Genomic DNA, 20243 nt, shown 5'->3' on the forward strand with positions numbered 1-20243 from the left:
ATCCTCTGAGAGTTTTCTTATTATATGGAATACAGAATTCTTTGATTGCCATTAGTTTTTCTGGGTCGCGTATTACCCCTTTCTCGGAAATTATGCGTCCTAGAAATTTGACCTCTCGCTTTACAAATTTGGATTTTGTTATATTTACTGTGACCTGATGCTCTTTCATGATCTGTGAAAACTGATTTAATGTGTCGTTGTGATGTTCCAAAGAGTGTTCTGCTATAATCACATCATCAACATAACAAGTTATTTTTTGTAAGATTTCAGGACTGAGTATAGTATTAAACCCCCTAATAAACGCTGCTGATGATATGTTTATACCAAATGGTAATCGTTTAAACTGGTAACATCTACCGAATACGATAAATGCTGTAAATTTTCTACATTCTGGGGCCAATTCTATTTGCCAGAAACTACTCCGTAAATCAATTGATGAAAATATTTTAGCACCGTGGAGGTTTTGTATCAATTCCTCTAATTTTTCTGGGCGATCTGTCTCAGTGATTATGATTGTGTTGATCTGTCTGGAAACAAGCACTAACCTGATGCTCCCATCTCGATTTTGTACAATATGGAGCGGGCTGTTATATGTGGAGGTAGCTGGTTCAATAATATCATCATCTAACATTTTAGATATCTCCTGGAATACTTTATTTCTGTAGCTTAATGGGATTGTATAGCGTGGCACTCTAAATGGTTTGTGCTGTTTTACTTCAAACATGTACTGAAAGTGTTTAATACTGCCAGTCTTAGGTAAAAATACCTCTGCTTTATCTCGTAAAATACCCTCTAATTCTCTTTTACTGTGTTCCGAAATACCTTGAACTTCTTGCAATTTTTCGTCGATTTCTTTATGGACTTCTAACATGAGTTGAGGCGATTCCCCCTTTTGTGCATACCATTCTAATTCTTCATCCTCTTTATCTCGCATCATTCTTAATTGTTTCTTTATAACTGGTATTTCTTCTAATTTTAGCTTTTGCTCAAAGAGAAGTCTGACATTCCCGAATGTTACGCTACCTTTCCCCATATCTATTATCGCTCGTCTCTCATTTAAAAAAACTGCACCTATAATCAAATCTACAGTTAGTTTAGGTATAATCACGAAGTTGGCTTCGATCTTTTGACCTTGACACGAAAGAGTTAACCTTGTTTGTCTCGTAACTTCCGCAGCAAAGGGAATTGACTAGTTTGAACCTGGGACCTGTTGCTGGTAAGGAGACATCAGACCACACATGACATGTAGAGTTCAGAAGAGTTCAGTGAGACTAGCTCTACTGCATTCCCTGTAAAAGAATCTTAATACTAACTAAATTTAGTGGAAGGGGTTCAAGGCTTTCCTATTTTTAGTTAGCTGGTAAAATAACGTCGGAAAAGCAGTTAAGTTTACCATTGGAAATTTTATTCTACTCAGAAACATAGTTTAAAAATTGCTCTATTGATAAAAGGAAATGTTTTAATACAGTATGGTAAAAACCAACTGCGTTCAACAAAAATGTGAACGAATATTCCCTGAATGGGTTTCCAAGTTCTACAATGGATCGAAGGATGACCTATGCCATATCACATCTATAATCTAGGTTTAAATTAAGTTTCACAAAAGAGAAAACTATCAAAATGGTCTACAGTGACCCTCAATTATCTTTAATTACTTATCTAACTTGTCGTAAATTACAGTGGCTGATGTGGCTTCTCAGTAACTATATAACAGAAAATCATCGCGGTTCAGATTTTTACTTCAAGTGGCAAATGTGAACACCATGAGCTTTAATTGACGATCGACACTAGTATTACGCAAAAAGGGGCTGTAACAGATGAGACTTCTGCAGTTCTGAGTGAAGCTTTATGCGCTGTTATGCGGCATCGCGTGCGTTCATTACCTTGTCGGTGTTCGTCAGGGGGCGGCGAACAGCACAGCTCCATTCACCTCGCCGTCTCGGAAGCAAGTCTTTTCTCACTTCCCCTTACTTCAATTTACCGAAGTTGGTTTAAACGGCGGGGTCAGGGATTTTCTCTGCCTAGTGATGACTGGGTGTTGTGTGATGTCCTTAGGTTAGTTAGGTTTAAGTAGTTCTAAGTTCTAGGGGACTGATGACCACAGATGTTAAGTCCCATAGTGCTCAGAGCCATTTGAAACATTTTTGATTTAAAAAAAACTATCTGGCTGTGTTTTCATCTGACCAATCAGGGTCTCGATGTTAACCTTAAGCTCTGCCTCCAAAAATTCTGTCTATCCAGTGAGAAACGTTATACGTTTCGTGGTGGGGCAATGTTTTTAAAGTTTGCAACATAACAGAGACGCCAAAAAGTCTCACACTAAAACTGGCAGTTGGTTTGGTCCTTTTTGTGTTATCGTAAGATCTATACTGTTCTTCTGGAGGGCTCTAGCTTTTAACATGGGCTGGAGGGTGGTTCTGACGTAACAGAGACGCGAAAAAGTCTCACGCTAAGGCTCTAGCTTCTAACATGGGCTGGGGGGTGGTCCTTACGGTTAGCTGGCGACGTGGGTGTCCGTCCCTTATCGTAGGGCCTTCTAACTTAACACGGTTCTGCTCTCGGCTTCTGTTCTCGTTTCTCCCATCGGAACTGCGTCTGTCTCACGGTGGGAAGGTATGACATGCATTTAGGCATTCTTGTGTTAGTCTGTGGTATTCCATTTGCTCACTTGTTACTCGTATTACTTTGGTTAATTTAACGTCACAATTTATTCGGAGCTATGTGACATACTACTGGATGTGCTTATCATGTCAGGGTTTTCATGGAAGGTGTTGGATTTGCCTGACACCTTACAACTGCCCTCAGGAAACGAGTGCATTAGCTCTTGGATGTGATAGCTCAGTCATATGGTAGCCACTCACGATTATGAAACGTTGGTGGTCACGGCTCATGCTAATGTGTCGCTGCGATAACAGCGATATTGAGATGAAAACGTAGATTGAGGAATACAGAGCTTTCACTCTACTTCATAGGTAGAATTTCCATTTCTTTTTGTTTGGATTCTCATACCTCACTCACACTCCAAGAGTTGACGTGGTCTCAGTCTCTCTAAGTTTGATGCAAAATAAGGAGTGATATAGGTTTGTACATTCAAAAGCACCGTAAAGAGCATATATCTCGTGACGGGACTTCGTTGTTACTGTCGAGTAACTTTCGATTTAATTGTATACGTCGTTAAAGTAATCTTGCTATATTCAAAGAAGAAAAAAGTACGGAGTGCGGCAGTATTTAGTGGCATATTGCTGCGAATTAGGTACCAGTCAAGTGTGGGTAGCACGGTATTGTACGTATATCGGTTATAGTTGCGTAAGCACATAATATTTGCGAATTACAACCGTGTTCTACCCTTCATTATGCATTGTAGTAGTTCGAAAACATCGGCAAAATAACTGAGGTGACGCAATGGGTAAGCCAGAAAGCATATTTTTGGAAGGTGTAGGTGTCGTATTCACTCAGTTACCCTTACTTTCATTTATATGTCTCCCTTAAACCATTTCTAGCAAATACCGGAGCTATTCCTAAATAAGGATACGACCGAATCGTAACACCACCATTGTCCAGCATAGTAAGTCTTTCGTTTTTCAGTAACGGTTATGTTGACGAGAATTTGAACGTTAACTTTGTCACGGAAGTCTAAGGGAGATCCGTTTTTCCGGGGGTCTGAGCGAACGTACAGACCAGCGGCTCATTAAACACAAATGCAGAGGAATGTCTACGTCGCGAAGCCGTCAAAGGGTTAAGTAGTTTTCCTCTGAATACTTAAGAAGGTGTATTTACCGCTCTCGTACAAGATACCAAGGAGAGAAACTGAAAAATAGTTCAGAACATCATTTCGTTCCACAAATACAATGACTAAAAGACAATGAATAAAGAACTTTAAAGTAATAAAGAACGGATACGAGTGCGATGCAGCACTATCACTAAAATTATAGATGGTATACAGTGGCTAAGGGTCATATTTCAATTATATTCTAGATTGGTATCATTTCGTATATTGTATAAATGATGAACACTATGTTTCACATTTGCGTCCTTTACAATAGATCTGTAAGCTTTAAAAAATTAGAGAAAAATGAGCATTATGTTTGCTGAGCATAGTACATTTCTCACGTAGGATATGGTAATTGGGTAGCGAGAAATATACAAGTCTGTGAGGTAGTTAGTAAAATCGATAGAAGTAATTCAGCGTTGATAAACCATTCATATTTCCATATGTCTGCTGCTCCTTCTTTTCCCTCAGTGTTTCAGCAGTTCCTAAAATTTCCTTTAATATTTCATTTTCGCCGTTTGGAAAGCACTAACTAAACACATGTTAGGAACAATGACGTTCCTCTGAGTTGCGGGCAAGAGAACCACAAATTTCTATGCACATGCTACCAACATTTGCCATCTCCGGCTATAGAAACCCAATACGTTGCGCACTCGGCTCCCGCCGCGTCTCAAGTGAAAGGTACACAACAGCGTACCTACGGAGAAAGATTCGCAGTCGTACTCGCGAAAGGCAAACTTAAATATTTGGTGTGTTCTGTCAGGCCGGTGCTTTGTGCCTGCTTCTGCAACAGTAAGAGCGTATCTTGGTTTCTGCCTGCAGGGCTTTCATTGACATTTACGTCCGCCACTTTCCCTCAAAACATGCTCATTTGTGCTGAAAAACAACTTGCACAGAACACGTTGTCTGTCTATATTTCATTTTCTACTTATTGCTCACGCAGACACGTACACAAACACTCACACACTAGCACTAAGATGCGAATGAGACAGCTAGAGAAACAGATAGTAAATATAGTGTTTGACAAAAACAGAGAAGCAGCCAGAAGGGAGGAGAAAACTAAATGAAACTTCATGGGTCGAGAGCTTAGAATATGTTATTACGTGGTTGCAAAATCGAGTTTAGTTTACAAATAAATTGACAGTTTGGGCCCACTTACCAGTACGACGTTTAAAATCCTCTGGCCTGGATGCACGCACTAATTCGATTGGCAAGGGTGTCAAAGCAGCCGTATCCTCTCCCGAGGTAAATTGGCCTACAGCAGACTGTTGTAACTGGTCTTTGATGTCCTGAACTGGCACTGGATCATTGTTGACGTTCGAGCTGGCCTCACAGACGTTCTGTCGGGGACAGATAAGGGAATCTTGCTGGCCACATAAATACCTCAACATTACACAGACAGTTTATAGAGACACGTGCCATGTGTGGATGATCACTGTCCTGATGAAAAATGACACCGCGATATTGTCGCATGATCGGTAAAAGGACGTGCGATGTCAGTGACGTACCGTTGTGTCGCCTGTCTGCCCCCAATCACTACCAGTCGTTCGCTGAAGTCATACCCGATAGCACCCCGCATCATGATGCCAGGAGTAACATCGCTGTATCACTAATAAACGTTGGGATAATGGGACCTCTCCCCAGATCACAGTCATATTCGCCGACGGAGGTCATCCGAGACTGTGCAGTACAGAGATTCGTCATTGAACATGTGTCCTGGTCACTGCGCCACTCCAGATTCAGTAAATTGTGTTGTGGCGTTACAGCAGCTTACACATGGGACAATAATTCCCTAGACTTGCTTCCTAGTTTCCGACCTATGGTGTGGGGTGACACAGAATCTCCATTTCTTGTTCTCAGAAGGAAGGCGCAAATGTGGAGGAGCTACGATATGCTTGGTTCACAGAACGGAGCTCCTCCCTTTTGGTGGTCAGATGTAGAAGAACGAAACCTTCCATCACTCTCCCACGTTGTCCCAGCATCGACCTACTGTCACATCCAATAGCGCCACATATCTGGTTATTGCATGATTCGTCCAGCCGGACAAATGGAAGCCCACGAAGAGTTATGCTGTCTCACATGTGTAGGCGGCATCTCCGTGTCCTTCATAGTGATCACCCATCGTCAGATTCTCTTCACGGTCCTTATATGCCATACCAAGCCTCGTAACATACCCGCCGATGCTGTGTACGTATAGGACGTTACACTGGCATCCGATCGTGTCTTTAAAGCCGGCAGCGCAGGGGCTCAGAGGTCAGTCGTGTTCCGACTGCGCTCTTGTGTTGTTCATCGTATGTTTCGTTGTCGGTTCCTGATCCTGCTACGTCTAGGCTCCCGATTTGGTTCACTCTTCGGATCTGCATACTGCCGTATCCGCCTCTATCTGTCGTTATTGTCTTCGTTGTTGTCCACAGTTGTTCTCTTCCAGTGGTTTTGGCGACTCACCGTCGCCGCTCTCGGCCAGTCGGCCTGCGTCTCCCGGTCATATCGGATTCCGGTTACTTGAGAGATGAAAATAAATATTGCATTAACCACTGGATTGAAGTTCTTTGTCGTCACTCTTAATTAGTTATGGGATGTAGGTGCAGGAATGGCCGTGAATGTGGACCACCTCGCCACTATTTCACCATATTTACACGTCACAGTTTATTTCGACCTATGCCACGGGGATAATGTACGTTCCGCTTGTCTGTCGATAGAGTAGCCCATTTGGAGATAAATCGTATCCGGAGATAAATCCCCTGATAGATGGGACCAGGTGATGTGCCGCATTGGTAAGACGCTGCGTTCTTATCGGAATAGCCGGCCGCGGTGGTCTAGCGGTTCTGGCGCTGCAGTCCGGAACCGCGGGACTGCTACGGTCGCAGGTTCGAATCCTGCCTCGGGCATGGGTGTGTGTGATGTCCTTAGGTTAGTTAGGTTTAAGTAGTTCTAAGTTCTAGGGGACTTATGACCTAAGATGTTGAGTCCCATAGTGCTCAGAGCCATTTGAACCATTTGAATCTTATCGGAATGATGGTGGCTCCGTAAATTCCTTAATGCGAACGCTAGGATACTTTCTTTTGAAACGCACGGCCGGTTGCTTTTCCCATATTTTCAAATCCAAGCTCGTGCTCCATCCCTAATGACCTTGGTGTTGACGTGACGTTAAACCCTAATCTTTCTGACAAGTGCAGAGAGTGGAGCTGCTGCAATATACGTAACCAGATATTCGGAGCGCTCAGATATACCGATGTCAATGCACAGATTGTCGCCTAATCGGCAAGTTGATTATAATTACACTTCCGCTATTAGAGCCGGTGTAGATGGAAAATTATTCACCGTGTGGATACATAACTTTACAGAACTGATATTCGGACTGTGCGTTGCATGGTTTGCGTTGTTAGTTGTTTTTGTGTCATGACTTGCCGTTAGGCACCGGTACTGATTAGGCGACGTAGGGCTGAAACATAAGCATCAGTGTGCATTACACCTGAAGACAATTATCACGGGTCTGGATAAGGTGAGCAAGGTTTCAGTCGTCAACTACAGCAGTAGTCCTGCTGCTCTTCATGATTATCGACGCACTCAAGGATTGCGGAGAGGTCCTCTTTACGCACCGGGATTGAAGAGCGTGATTCGGAAGCTAGAATTAACGTACGAGAGGGGCATTGCACATGGGGAAAGACCGACGGCCAAATTCTTGCCATTACTGAGAATGCTGGACGTAACGTGTGATCTTCAAGCACTGCACGAGCTGTGTCATGACAGCTGAACGTTCCATGGTCCACCGTTCGAAAACATCTTCGAACAATTGTGAAATTGTATCCGGACAAAATTCCAGGCTGCCGTGGATGCAGATGTTCGTTACACAGACCAACGTAAGCATGGTATGTAGTTAACAAATTTTACCATCCCACGTGGAAATTAAAACCTGTTTCTTCGGGTTATTTATTCGGTATTTCTCTTCCGCATGTTCTTACAAATGTTTCCACAAAATTTCATTGTTATACGTTCACTCGTTCTTCATGGGGCCCTCTCGAGTAGCGAAAGTATAATTTTAACCGCTCTGTATTTCCTAGCCCAAGTGGCACTCTATTCCAGAGAAAAATTCGTTGTCACGAACATTCAGATACTAATTTACCAATGAAATCTCTGTGCAAGTATTCCAGTTTGTTGAAGATATGGATATAAACTACGAGTCGGTAAACGCACAATAAATATAAAAGACTGTCTAGACATGTGCCCATAACATATTTAATCAACAACTGAAATGATCAGCAGCTGCAAGTCACAACAAAGAGTAACAAAAATTTTTAATTCAACAGTTCATTCATAGTACAATGAACGGCAATGCGCTGTCGACTTCGATGCTACAAACTTCAGCGCTTCAGTGGAAGGCATGTCAAAGCCGAAGGTTCACAGTTCACCCCGTAATAGTTTCTGCTAAAAGCACACACTTGAAATAGCAGATTACTGCATATTGTTCTCAAGAGGATGTCTCCGTTTATCTCCTTGCTGAAATTAGGAATCATACAGAACAAACTAACAGCTATCGCCAGATAGTGTGACAAGAAACGAACAGCTATATAGATGAATTTACCACAAAAAACTTCTTAAGGAATACGACAGTGTATTGTAGGCTTTGACGGAACGTGTTTACTTCAGTTAAAATTTCCCGGGTGAGAGGCCATGGTTGTTGTGTAAAACAGTACTCTGAAATTTCGCCCCATCTGGGGGAGATATCTTCAAAGGTAAATCGGCAAGCGCAGTTACGCTGTTTTCATTTTAGAGTTAGTAGTATGTACTGAAAGCTGCATCGTACGATTTTAATGCGATCCAGCACAGGACCTCAGTCGCTCTGTAACGGCTGTGTTATTAATTTATTCGAGAACGCCATCAGACACAGAACTGAGACGTATTTCAATCGGTTTCTAATATTCTGTATCAGCTTTTAATTTTATTTAATGTACATAGTTATCTCTTACCAAATACAGTTTTCTTGGACGTTAATAGCTCTTCTCTATATACCTTACCGAAAATCTCATAGCGAAGGAATAGTAATGCCAAATCTACACTCCTTTTGCCAGGTTATTTTCCATCTTGGTGAGTAGGGCTTCAGATGAATGACCGTTTCTTCCATTACTAATTTAGTTCAAATTCTTCCTCTATATTTACAGTGAAGTGATATTTGCTTGGAGGTAATAAATATCAAAAAAGCCGTCACCTGAAAGTTCATCTCCATTTACCCTCTGCCAGGCACTTAATGTGATTTGAAGGGTATCTATGCAGGATGTAGATGTTATAAGCTACCGGTTTCAGCAATACAATATTTTATGTTCTTTTGCGCTGAACAGCAACTTCAGAAAGCAACAAACTAGCACAAGGAGAACTGCATATAGAAAATTCAGTATGTACGAAGTGTCAAGCATCATCGCATACTATGAGAACCATACATTTCTATCAGCAACCCGTCGACAGTCAGAGGTCAGCAACCAATATCTTGAAATAATAGCAGGTCTGCCGGCCGGTGTGGCCGAGCGGTTCTAGGCGCTTCAGTCTTGAACCGCGCGACCGCTACGGTCGCAGGTTCAAATCCTGCCTCGGGCATGGATGTGTGAGATGTCCTTAGGTTAGTTAGGTTTAAGTATTTCTAAGTTCTAGGGGACTGATGACCTCAGATGTTAAGTCCCATAGTGCTCAGAGCCATTTTAGCCAATAGCAGGTCTCCTGTATTCCTGAGCGGTTGTTAAGGGCAGCAAAAATTTGTGTGGTTTTTAGAGCAGCTTCAATACTGAAGCGGTAAGATGAAAGGACAACATTTCAAACGTAATTGTCATTGCGAATCGCGACGATCCCATAATGCTAATGACAGTGCTATCAAAAAGTATTTATCACTAAATCCCATAGCAACTTAACAGAAACAGTGCCAAAACTATCACTTACACGATTACGAATTCCAACTGTATTCAACTACCAGTTGTAAGTATCTCACTTCTGCTATACCAGGCATGAATAAAAACGTTTGTTCAGTATCAAGATGGGCACAAAGCAATATGGTGCGTCAAGTGGTCCTTATATCGCACTGAAAGTTTATTAGGGACCGTGCTTGTGAATCCAGTCCACCTAGGCTCTCCGACGATAATTTTTACATAATTTTTGCAGGAGACAGATACATTAAAATGTATGGTTTTTAAGAAGTCAGTACTGATAAAATAGCAGATAAACACAGTTTATCTAAAGTTATTCATAACAAAATGATGTACAAAATATTAGGAAGACCCATCGCCGAACGAGGTATTTTGGTAAGGAATGGAAAACAGAAAGTGTTTCTATGAGATTATACAGTTTTCCAGGTATGACTCGCTAAGTTTGAAATTATTTCTTCGTCGGGAAAACTTCAATCGCTCAAAACAAAAAAAAAAAAAACAAAAAAATAAAAAAGAAAAATAGAGAAGCTCTGGTCGTAATTAAAGTTAACAGATTTTTAACATACTCAGAACACGATACACGAGAATTTCAGAATTTTTGCGTGGTTTTTGAAGGAGATAGAGACTTTAAAACGATTTTGCACCGCCGTGGGGAACGGAATGCTGCGGAGGCCGCCGGCGAACAGTATGTGTTATTATTATTTTTTTGGCCTGCGTGCCGTACCGGCGTCCCTCAGTGTCTTATCAATCTTTTAGGAGTTCACAGTGTAAGGTTACAATTATTCAAAACATTTCCGAATTATTTTTAAAATTAACTTGTTCTTTTAATGAAAAAAACGGTTATCGTATTTCAGTTGGTAATGAATGATTGGTGATACCTGATAAACGGCTGTACGAAGTCCGTTTCCGGTTTGCATGCAGCTTATTTACAAATAAAATGTGAGATATTTGTCAGTGTTACTCATCATATTGTACGATGCGGTTGCAGTGGCGTGCTCGACGGTGACGGTGACGAAGTGCCAAGCGGCGTTGCGCACGCTGCAGGCCTTCCCGTTCTTCAAGCCCACCTGCCTCTGTCGCGAGCCGCACGTCGACCCGGAGTGCAACTCCTTCCGGGACTTCCTCTTCGACCACCCCTGCATCTTCGTGCTCAAGAAGGGTAAGTCAAACTTACCCACACGGTGGGAAAAGCTTACTACAGCCTGGCGTCAAAAACTGATCACGTCAGCATAAATCGACAGTCACAAAGAGGGTAATATCTATACAGGGTGATTCAAAAAGAATACCACAACTTTAAAAATGTGTATTTAATGAAAGAAACATAATATAACCTTCTGTTATACATCATTACAAAGAGTATTTAAAAAGTTTTTTTTCACTCAAAAACAAGTTCAGAGATGTTCAATATGGCCCCCTCCAGACACTCGAGCAATATCAACCCGATACTCCAACTCGTTCTACACTCTCTGTAGCATATCAGGCGTAACAGTTTGGATAGCTGCTGTTATTTCTCGTTTCAAATCATCAATGGTGGCTGGGAGAGGTGGCCGAAACACCATATCCTTAACATACCCCCATAAGAAAAAATCGCAGGGGTTAAGATCAGGGCTTCTTGGAGGCCAGTGATGAAGTGCTCTGTCACGGGCTGCCTGGCGACCGATCCATCGCCTCGGGTAGTTGACGTTCAGGTAGTTACGGACAGATAAGTGCCAATGTGGAGGCGCTCCATCCTGCTGAAATATGAATTGTTGAGCTTCTTGTTCGAGCTGAGGGAACAGCCAATTCTCTAACATCTCCAGATACTGTAGTCCAGTTACAGTAGCACCTTCGAAGAAAAAGGGACCAAAAACTTTATTGTCTGAAATGGCACAGAAAACGTTCACTTTAGGCGAGTCACGTTCATACTGAGTTGTTTCCCGCGGATTCTCAGTGCCCCATATACAGACATTGTGACGGTTGACTTTCCCGTTAGTGTGGAAAGTTGCTTCATCACTCAACACAATCTTTGAAACGAAAGATTCATCTGTTTCCATTTGAGCAAGGATAAAATCACAGAAATCGATTCTTTTAATCTTATCAGCTGCAGACAGAGCTTGAACCAATTTCAGTCGATAAGGCTTCATAACTAACCTTTTTCGTAGGACTCTCCATACAGTTGACTGTGGAATTTGCAGCTCTCTGCTAGCTCTGCGAGTCGATTTTCCTGGACTGCGAAGAAATGCTTGCTGGATGCGTGCTACATTTTCATCACTCGTTCTCGGCCGTCCAGAACTTTTCCCTTTGCACAAACACTCATTCTCTGTAAACTGTTTATACCAACGTTTAATACACCACCTATCAGGAGGTTTAACACCATACTTCGTTCGAAATGCACACTGAACAACTGTCGTCGATTCACTTCTGCCGTACTCAATAACACAAAAAGCTTTCTGTTGAGCGGTCGCCATCTTAGCATCAACTGACGCTGACGCCTAGTCAACAGCGCCTCAAGCGAAAAATTTGTACAACTAAATGAAACTTTATAGCTCCCTTAATTCGCCGACAGATAGTGCTTAGCTCTGCCTTTTGTCGTTGCAGAGTTTTAAATTCCTAAAGTTGTGGTATTCTTTTTGAATCACCCTGTATTTTAGTGGGCTAAACCTCGATTATTCGCCTGGATGGTCGTCTCATAACCCAGAATGTAGGATGATGTGCTGCATAACACCGGTAACTCGCCATTCGTGGAATCGGTGGAGCTCAGATGAAAAATACACTCTTTATTTAGCAAGACGCTCATGAAGTTATGAAAGCGTGCGTTGACCCAGCTGTAATGTCTGCCTCAGCAAAGCATAAGGCGGCGAGTTCGGCTGCGACAGCGCGTGTTCGCCGGCCTGGCAAGCGGGCTCACCATAAGGTGCAGCGTCAGCTGCGTTGTGGATTCGAGACGCGTCAGGCGGCGTCTCCAACAGTAGGTCAACTGCGAGGCGTAATGGAGCACAGGCTGCGAACCCGAAGCACACCAGAGACGCCCGGGTACCAGCGCAAATCACCTTGTAGGCGGCTCCAGCTCGAGCACCAGAATCATCGGATGTAGCAGCAGCTCGTGGACCAGCAGCTAGCGTGTGACATAGGCTCGCCAGTAGGCCCACATCGAACGGACGACTGGCGTGAGGTATATAGCGGCGTCGGTAGCCGGAGAGGACGATCGTACTGCCACGTCAGAGCAAGTGAAGTGTCGGGCCACGGAACGACGTAAATCAGCTCCCCACTGCGGCAGAGAAGGCGTTGCACCGTGCCGCCTGACCAATATTCCGGTCCTGGCAGCAGGATTACACACGCAACAACTCTGAGGTGACAAAAGTCATGGGATACCTCCTAATATCGTATCGGATCCCCTTTTGCCCGGTGTAGTCAGCAACTCGACGCGGCATGAACTCAACAAGTCGTTGGAAACCCCCTGCAGAAATACTGAGCAATGTTTCTTGCCTCTATAGCCACCCATAATTGCGAAAGCGTTGCAAGTGCAGGATCTTGTGCACCAACTGACCTCTCGATTGTGTCCCATAAACTTTTGATGGGATTCCTGTGGGTGGCCCAGTCATTCGCCCGAACCGTTCAGAATGTTCATCAAATCAATCGCGAACAATTGTGACCCGGTGACATGACATCGTTTTTGGGGACATAAAGTCCATGAGTGGCTGCAAATGGTCTCCAAGTAGACGAACGTAACCATTTCCAATCAGTGATCAGTTCAGTTGCACCAGAGGACCGAGTCCACGCCATGTAAACAAAGCCCACACCATTATGGAGCAACCAACAGCTTGCGCAGTACGTTGTTGACAACGTGGGTCCGTGGCTTCGTGGAGTCTACGCCACACTCGAACCTTACCATCAGACCTTACCTTCTGAAATCGGGACTCATCTGACCAAATCACGATTGTCCAGTCGTCTAGGGTCTAACCGCTATGGTCACGAGCCTACGAGAGGCGGTGTCGTGCTGTTAGCAAAGGCACTCGCATCGGTCTTCTGCTGCCATAGCCCATTAACGCCAAATTTAGCCGAATTGTCCTAAAGGATACGTTCGTCGCACGCCCCACATTGATTTCTGTTCTCATTTCATGCAGTGTTGCTTGTTAGTTTGCACTGACAATTCTAGCCAGCGCCGCTGCCCTCCGTCGTTAAGTGAATGCCGTCGGCCACTGAGTTGTCCGTGGTGAGAGGTAATACTTCAAATTTGCTCATCTCGACAAACTCTTGACACTGTGGATCTCGGAATAATGAATTTACTAACGATTTCCGAAATGGAATATCCCATGCATCTAGCTGCAGTTATAACTTCGCGTTCAAGTCTGTTAATTCTCATAGTGCGGCCATAATCAAGTCGGGAAACTTTTTACATGAATTACCTGAGTACAAATGACATCTCCACCAATGCAGTACCGTCCTATACCTTGTGTGCGCGGTAGTACCGCCGTTTGTGCATGTGCGTATCGCTACCCCCGTGAGTTTTGTCGCCACAGTGTGGCTTCGTCTCGTAGCGGGTTGTGACGTCAGCTCCAGAGGGTAACCACACACGTATACAGAACATGCAAAGGCACAGTCTGAACTCTATGGTCAAGCATTCAGGTGTCGGTCAGAGCGGTTCGCTTAGTTATCGATACGACACGACCCCTCTCTTTTTTTTTTAAAAAAAAAAAAAGGAAAAAGAAAAAGGTTCGTCGTGTGTACACGAAACGGAGCTGTACTCCAGTTTTTTGTATAATCTCTCCCAGGATTGCTACGATTCAAAAATGGCCAGCATTCTTGTTGACAAGTATACGTTTGACATCCTGCGCAACCATTCGCAAAACCGCATGACGTACCTTTGCAACAGAACACAACTTCTTTCCTTCCAGTAGCTCTATGAACAGTCCAGTCATATGCAGATCACCTGGGGAATGCTTTAACGAGAATTATCAGTGCAGAAGATACCCTAATCACTAGTCCGCGATTGCCGCTTCCGTTGCACGAGTCTTTGGAGTGATGCACTGGTATGTTGTTACGAAACACCAGCAGAAAACAGGCTAAGTCATGCCGAGACGATTCAGGAGCGAAAATTAATTTGTAGAAAATATTAGTGCGATAGTGACCTCAAAGGCCGTGTAGCGCTCGAAGGCCGCCTCTGTTTCGTTGCAGAGGTGAGTTGCTGTGTCCCTGCGTGTTCTGTTTATTTTCATTTATATAGATTTCGAATTTAATTTTGCCTGACACGCAACACATTAACAGAGGCATTTATGGACGTTAATGTTCCACATATTTCCGTCAAATGTCTAGTATAATGAACACCTTTACACCGAAAAATCCAGAGGAATCCCTTGGTACAATGCTGGTGCAGTGCAGGAGGCTTACGTACGTCATCATGGCAAGAGATTTAGTTTCTATAATGGCAGTATGTTTTCAAAATTAAATTGAAAATATATGTCACACTCATAAATATTTGTGGTGACTGCAACACCAAGACCCGTGCAGGTTAGCCGTGCGGTCTGAGGCAGCTTGCCACGACTCGAGAGGCTACGCCCCTCTCGACGGAGTTTCGAGTCCTTCCTCGGGCCTAAGAAGACTGAAATGAACTTCATGGCGCAGGTTAAGTACATAACCTGTTGCAGAACAGTACGTCGTCTCCGACTCTTTGATGCCGATATGGTATCATCTGAGAAGACGACGGCTTTTGGTCACGGTGTATGCTGTTGTCAAAAACTTAACTGCCAAACGTTGTTAGTTTGCTCAACCGAGAGGCTATACGACACTGTGGGTAAGCGCCTACAAACGACACCATCCGGGCCTGAATCCGCAGTCGCTACTGAATTTCACCTTTCAGTTATCGCTTCTTTAGCCCTGGCAATGGCTTGTTAATAAGGAAAGTGATAATTTGCGCCATGGTTTGAAGTCTTTGTTAAACTGTAGGTTGCCCTAAAGTTGACTGTGTTAGTCCGTTCAACATTCGGAGAAGTCTAAGATTATTCCACCACTAGTAAAGCACAGCAACCCACAGGCTGAGGACAGCTTCACGTTTTTACTCATGTCAGTTAGTGACTATCAGGCTAAAAACACGTAAACATCACTAAGCACTGTGTCCCGTAAAGTTTGGCTTACGGTTCTCCAGCTACGAGATGTTGCACCAGAATTATCACTCAGTAGTATGAAATGGAAATCAACGCATCTTACTCGTTTTATTTCTCTGTGCTCGACGTAAGCCCCCAAGAACTTCACAGAATAGACAATACATGCCCTCGCTGCATTTTCAAAGATACGTCCTTAAGACATGAAACAAATAATGACTTCACTAACTGAATTACTTACTCAGTACACAAGGAATGGCACAAGAAATCAGCTCCAGTTGGTATGGACGCATAAAACGTGCAACCGTAGTTCTGAGATAAGATATACAAAGTACAGTATCAGTTATAATGAAACAAGGATAACTTACCATGCTGATCAAACATAACAAACTTGTAGTTTTGCCATAAACAAAACACTTCCGTGCACTACACAGACAAGATGGGAAGTATCCAACAGAATGTACTCACTGTCCTCGGATACGTAGAAATATCATGTTCCTATACTACGGCTTTTGAGTATACTGGGAGTTCCCCGTTAAATGAAATACGAGTGAGAGGGAACAGTGACGTTAGTTGAAGTATTCTTGCTAAGTGTTGCAGAAGAGTTTGGCTCTGACGGGCACGATTGTCAGCTGGGACACTCGAATAAAATGCTGCATCAATGTCACCACCGTTTTCATGGGTTTTGGAGAGGAGGAGGAAAGATGGACAAAATCAGGCTCTGAAAATCAACTCTTAGATTCTCAGACATCGGTTCAGAATGGGACCAATAACTTTGCTGTTTGGTCCCCTCCTCCACACAGCCAACCAACCAACATCGGTTCAGATTGTATCATACGATTATATAAAGTTAAATTAAAGTAATATAAATGCACCGAATTCCGTTGTGAAATACAATATTTTGGTTGGAGTAAATCGGAAATAATGTTGTAATCGAGATACTAGTCTGCCACTATTGATGAAATCTATATTAGGCTACTGCATAAATACGAAAATTGGGCATCTGCTAGATGATAATGAATTTGACGTTAGGACAGGTAAAGGCACCAGGAAGGCACCTCTGACGTAAATGGGAGTAAGGCACGTTCATGGGATTTGTCGACTTAGGCAAAGCGTTCGACAGTATAAAATGATAAAATAAATTCGGAAGTCTAAGAAATACTGGAGTAAGCTATAAGAAAAGACGGGTAATGTGCAACATGCACATGAATCAAGATGGAACAATAACAATGGAAGACCGAGAACGAAGCGCTCGGATTGAAAATGGCTTACGACAGGAATACAGTCATTTCACACATCGAGGAAGCAATAACGTAAATAAAAGTAGTATACTTCAGGGCGAATGGGTATCAATAAGCCAGCCGGTGTGGCCGAGCGCTTCTAGGCGCTTCAGTCTGGAACCGCGCGGCCGCTAAGGTCGCAGGTTCGAATCCCGCCTCGGGCATGGATGTGTGTGATGTCCTTAGGTTAGTTAGGTTTAAGTAGTTCTAAGTTCTAGGGGACTGATGGCCTCAGATGTTAAGTCCCATAGTGCTCAGAGCCATTTGAACCATTTGGTATCAATAATAAGATTCGCTGATAGAATTGTCATTCTCAGTGAAAGTGAGGAAGAATCACAACACCTGTTGAATGGAATGAACAGTCTAATGAGTACAGAATATGGATTGACAGTAAACCAAAGAAAGAGAAAATTTGGAGGAGTAGCAGAAATGAGGTTATCCATAAACACCAAAAGTGGTGACCACGAAGTAGACGAAGTTAAGGAATTCTCCTACCTTGGTAGCTAATTAACGTATGACGTATGAAACAAGAACGACATAAAAGACAGACCAGCACAGCCGAATACCACATTCCTGGCCAAGAGAAGTCTACTAGTTTCAAGCTTAATTCAAGGAAAAAATGGCTGAGAATGAATATTTAGAGTAGAGTACTGTATGGTAGCGAATCATGGGCTGTGGGAAAATAAGGACAGAAGAGAATAAATTCATTTGAAATTTGTTATAGAAGGATGTTGCAATTAGGTGGATTGATAAGGAATGAGATGATTCTTCGCAGAATTGGTGAAGAAAGGGACATATGGCAAACACTGACAAGAAGAAGGGACAGGATGGCAGGACATATTTTAAGTCTGCGAGTAACTTCCATGATACTAGATGAAGCACTGAAGGGTAAAACCTGTGGGAGAAACCAGAGACTGAAATGACGAGATTGGCTGCTGATCGGCTACTGTTGATTATGGGTTTAAGGAGACTAAACATTTAAAGCCATCAGTCTCCTGTTCACTCCCCATAACGGAATTACGGTACCCCAACTGTCTGCATATAGCGTAAATGCAATGTGCACGCGTGAGAAAGTTTTATAACTGTTTGCGTAGCGTGTACCTGAGGCGAGACGGAAACGTGGGTAGCAGCTCGGTAGTCACCCATTGGGTTGTGAGAAATCGCCTAAAAAACCACATAGTAGTTGACCGACTCACCAGCCCTCATCGTTAATTTGTGAGGCGGATTCGGTCCGAGGTAAGCTCGCCTCTCCGAATTTTGGAAGCGGAAAGAGGTTACCACAAAGCAGGAATTCATACTGTTCTGCAACGAAGCAGTCAGAAGACTGATAAATAAAACAAATAGATTATTAAAACATTAGTAATATCCAACAATGAAATTCCCTTACGGTGAAATTGCCTTCCATGATTTGACATTTAGCGTTTCGAAGCAATAGACTTGAATTCCAAACTCCTGTGAAACTCTATGTAAGTAAGATACGTCAAGTTATGCGAGACGTATCGCGACTTTCAGTCGTTATTGAAATGGTATAATATAGATATTGTGATTTTTTGTTCTGTATAGTGGTTTTTCAGTACACTGTTCTTATACTGTCGATAGCACTTTTATACAACGGTTATCGCTGTTAGGTAATGTGTAAAACTTCTGCATAAGAAACCAACTAACGCAAATATAAAGATTTGTTCGCGCAGAAACTGTTTCAAAAAGCGGGTACATCATATCTCGAACAGATTTTGAAATAGACAGCCGCATCTGTCAGCATAAGTTCGTAAACAAGTTAATTAATAGATAGTTAATGATGACCATTCTTTTCAGCATCCCTACTGAGACCATTCTTCGCGAGCCAGTGATACAGTCCTTTCTTTAAGTTTTAAGGAAAACATAGTCACCATATGAGCAATACATTCCATCTTAGTCCATCTTAGAGATAAGTTTATAGTGAAATGTGCATATTTTCCGATGACTGAATAAAAATTGTACTTTCATCTACATCTACATGATTACCCTGCAATTTACAATTATGTGCATGGCTTAGGGTCCACCGAACTATCTTCAAACTGTTTTTCCATTTTACTCTACATCAGCGCTGAAAAAACGAACACTTAAACCGTCCCGTGCGATCTCTGATTTCTCTTATTTCATTATGACGATCATTCTCCCTGTGTAGCTGGAAGCCAACAAAATATTTTCATCAACATATTTGCATTGGTTCCTCTTCTATACGCATTTCACTAGATTATCTTATAGTTAATTTTGTGTGTGTTTGTTGTGTGTGTGTACGCCCACGCGCCTGGTGCGCATGTTGTATGATACTTTGTTATGAAAGCAGCCGAGTAAACAAAGCTTCTTTTATGTCTTTTTGTAACTGCCATGTTGTTGGCATGACGTTGCTTCGTGGCCATGCAGTTGCCACGCAGTACCGTAAACGAAACTCAGAAGCATATTTGCCATCCTAAAATAAAACACAACGTGAGTAGAGATACTGACATACAGTGAGCCAATACATGCTTGGGAAACATACGTCATAAAACAGGAATACAATTATGTTAAAAAGACAGAAACTTAATAATTTACTCTGAACAGTAATACAAAAGCAAAATGAGGCTAATGCAGGAAATATGCGTACCTCCAAACACATACAGTGCTAAAGAATACGCACTTGCAGTAAGTGATTAGAAATTTGCCGTAAAGCCGAATAACTAGCATAAGCAGCCCAAAATCGATTCCAGACTGACGTATTAGTGATACCAAATCTCGAAGGCCTCTATTTATTTTAAGGTTATTTAGATAGCGCGAAAGTATGATGAGAGTTACTTTTACAGGCCCGGTAAGTTACACGAAAAACTAATTCCGAGTAAGCGTTCTGAAATAATTACTTTCCTCTTCTTACATGCGTCTTACCGATGACGACAGAAAAATCAAACTATTACTAATGCTTTAACCTTGTACCTGATGTGTCCAGAGACAACATAGGAAGCAAATATCACTCGCAATCTAATCCTGCCACTTTCATAGAGCTAATCGTACGATACAAATGTTGCTGTGAAGTACATGTATCCTGCTGCCTGTAGCAGTTAGGACGCACCTTACAATTCACCATTTGCTTCCTAAAATTGCTTCCTAATCATAGCTCCTTGTCACTTTCATATCAACTATGGCATGCGGGAGTATGGCGGACATTTACTGCAGCTGCAGGTCAACTTCTTAA

General features: G+C 42.6%; 1 protein-coding gene across 1 annotated transcript in view; it reads left to right on the forward strand.

Annotated features, from left to right (window-relative positions):
* The first annotated feature begins 3402 nt into the window (after positions 1 to 3402).
* Positions 3403 to 20243, forward strand: part of LOC126184491 (uncharacterized) — a 1094025-nt gene continuing 1077184 nt past the window's right edge. Inside the window, exons 1-2 of the mRNA XM_049926884.1 lie at positions 3403 to 3406; positions 10667 to 10837. Of these exons, the coding sequence (XP_049782841.1) occupies positions 3403 to 3406; positions 10667 to 10837 (175 nt within the window). The remainder of the gene's footprint in view (positions 3407 to 10666; positions 10838 to 20243) is intronic.

The sequence above is a fragment of the Schistocerca cancellata genome, chromosome 4 (assembly GCF_023864275.1).
Source record: "Schistocerca cancellata isolate TAMUIC-IGC-003103 chromosome 4, iqSchCanc2.1, whole genome shotgun sequence".
In the NCBI taxonomy this organism is placed as follows: domain Eukaryota; kingdom Metazoa; phylum Arthropoda; class Insecta; order Orthoptera; family Acrididae; genus Schistocerca; species Schistocerca cancellata.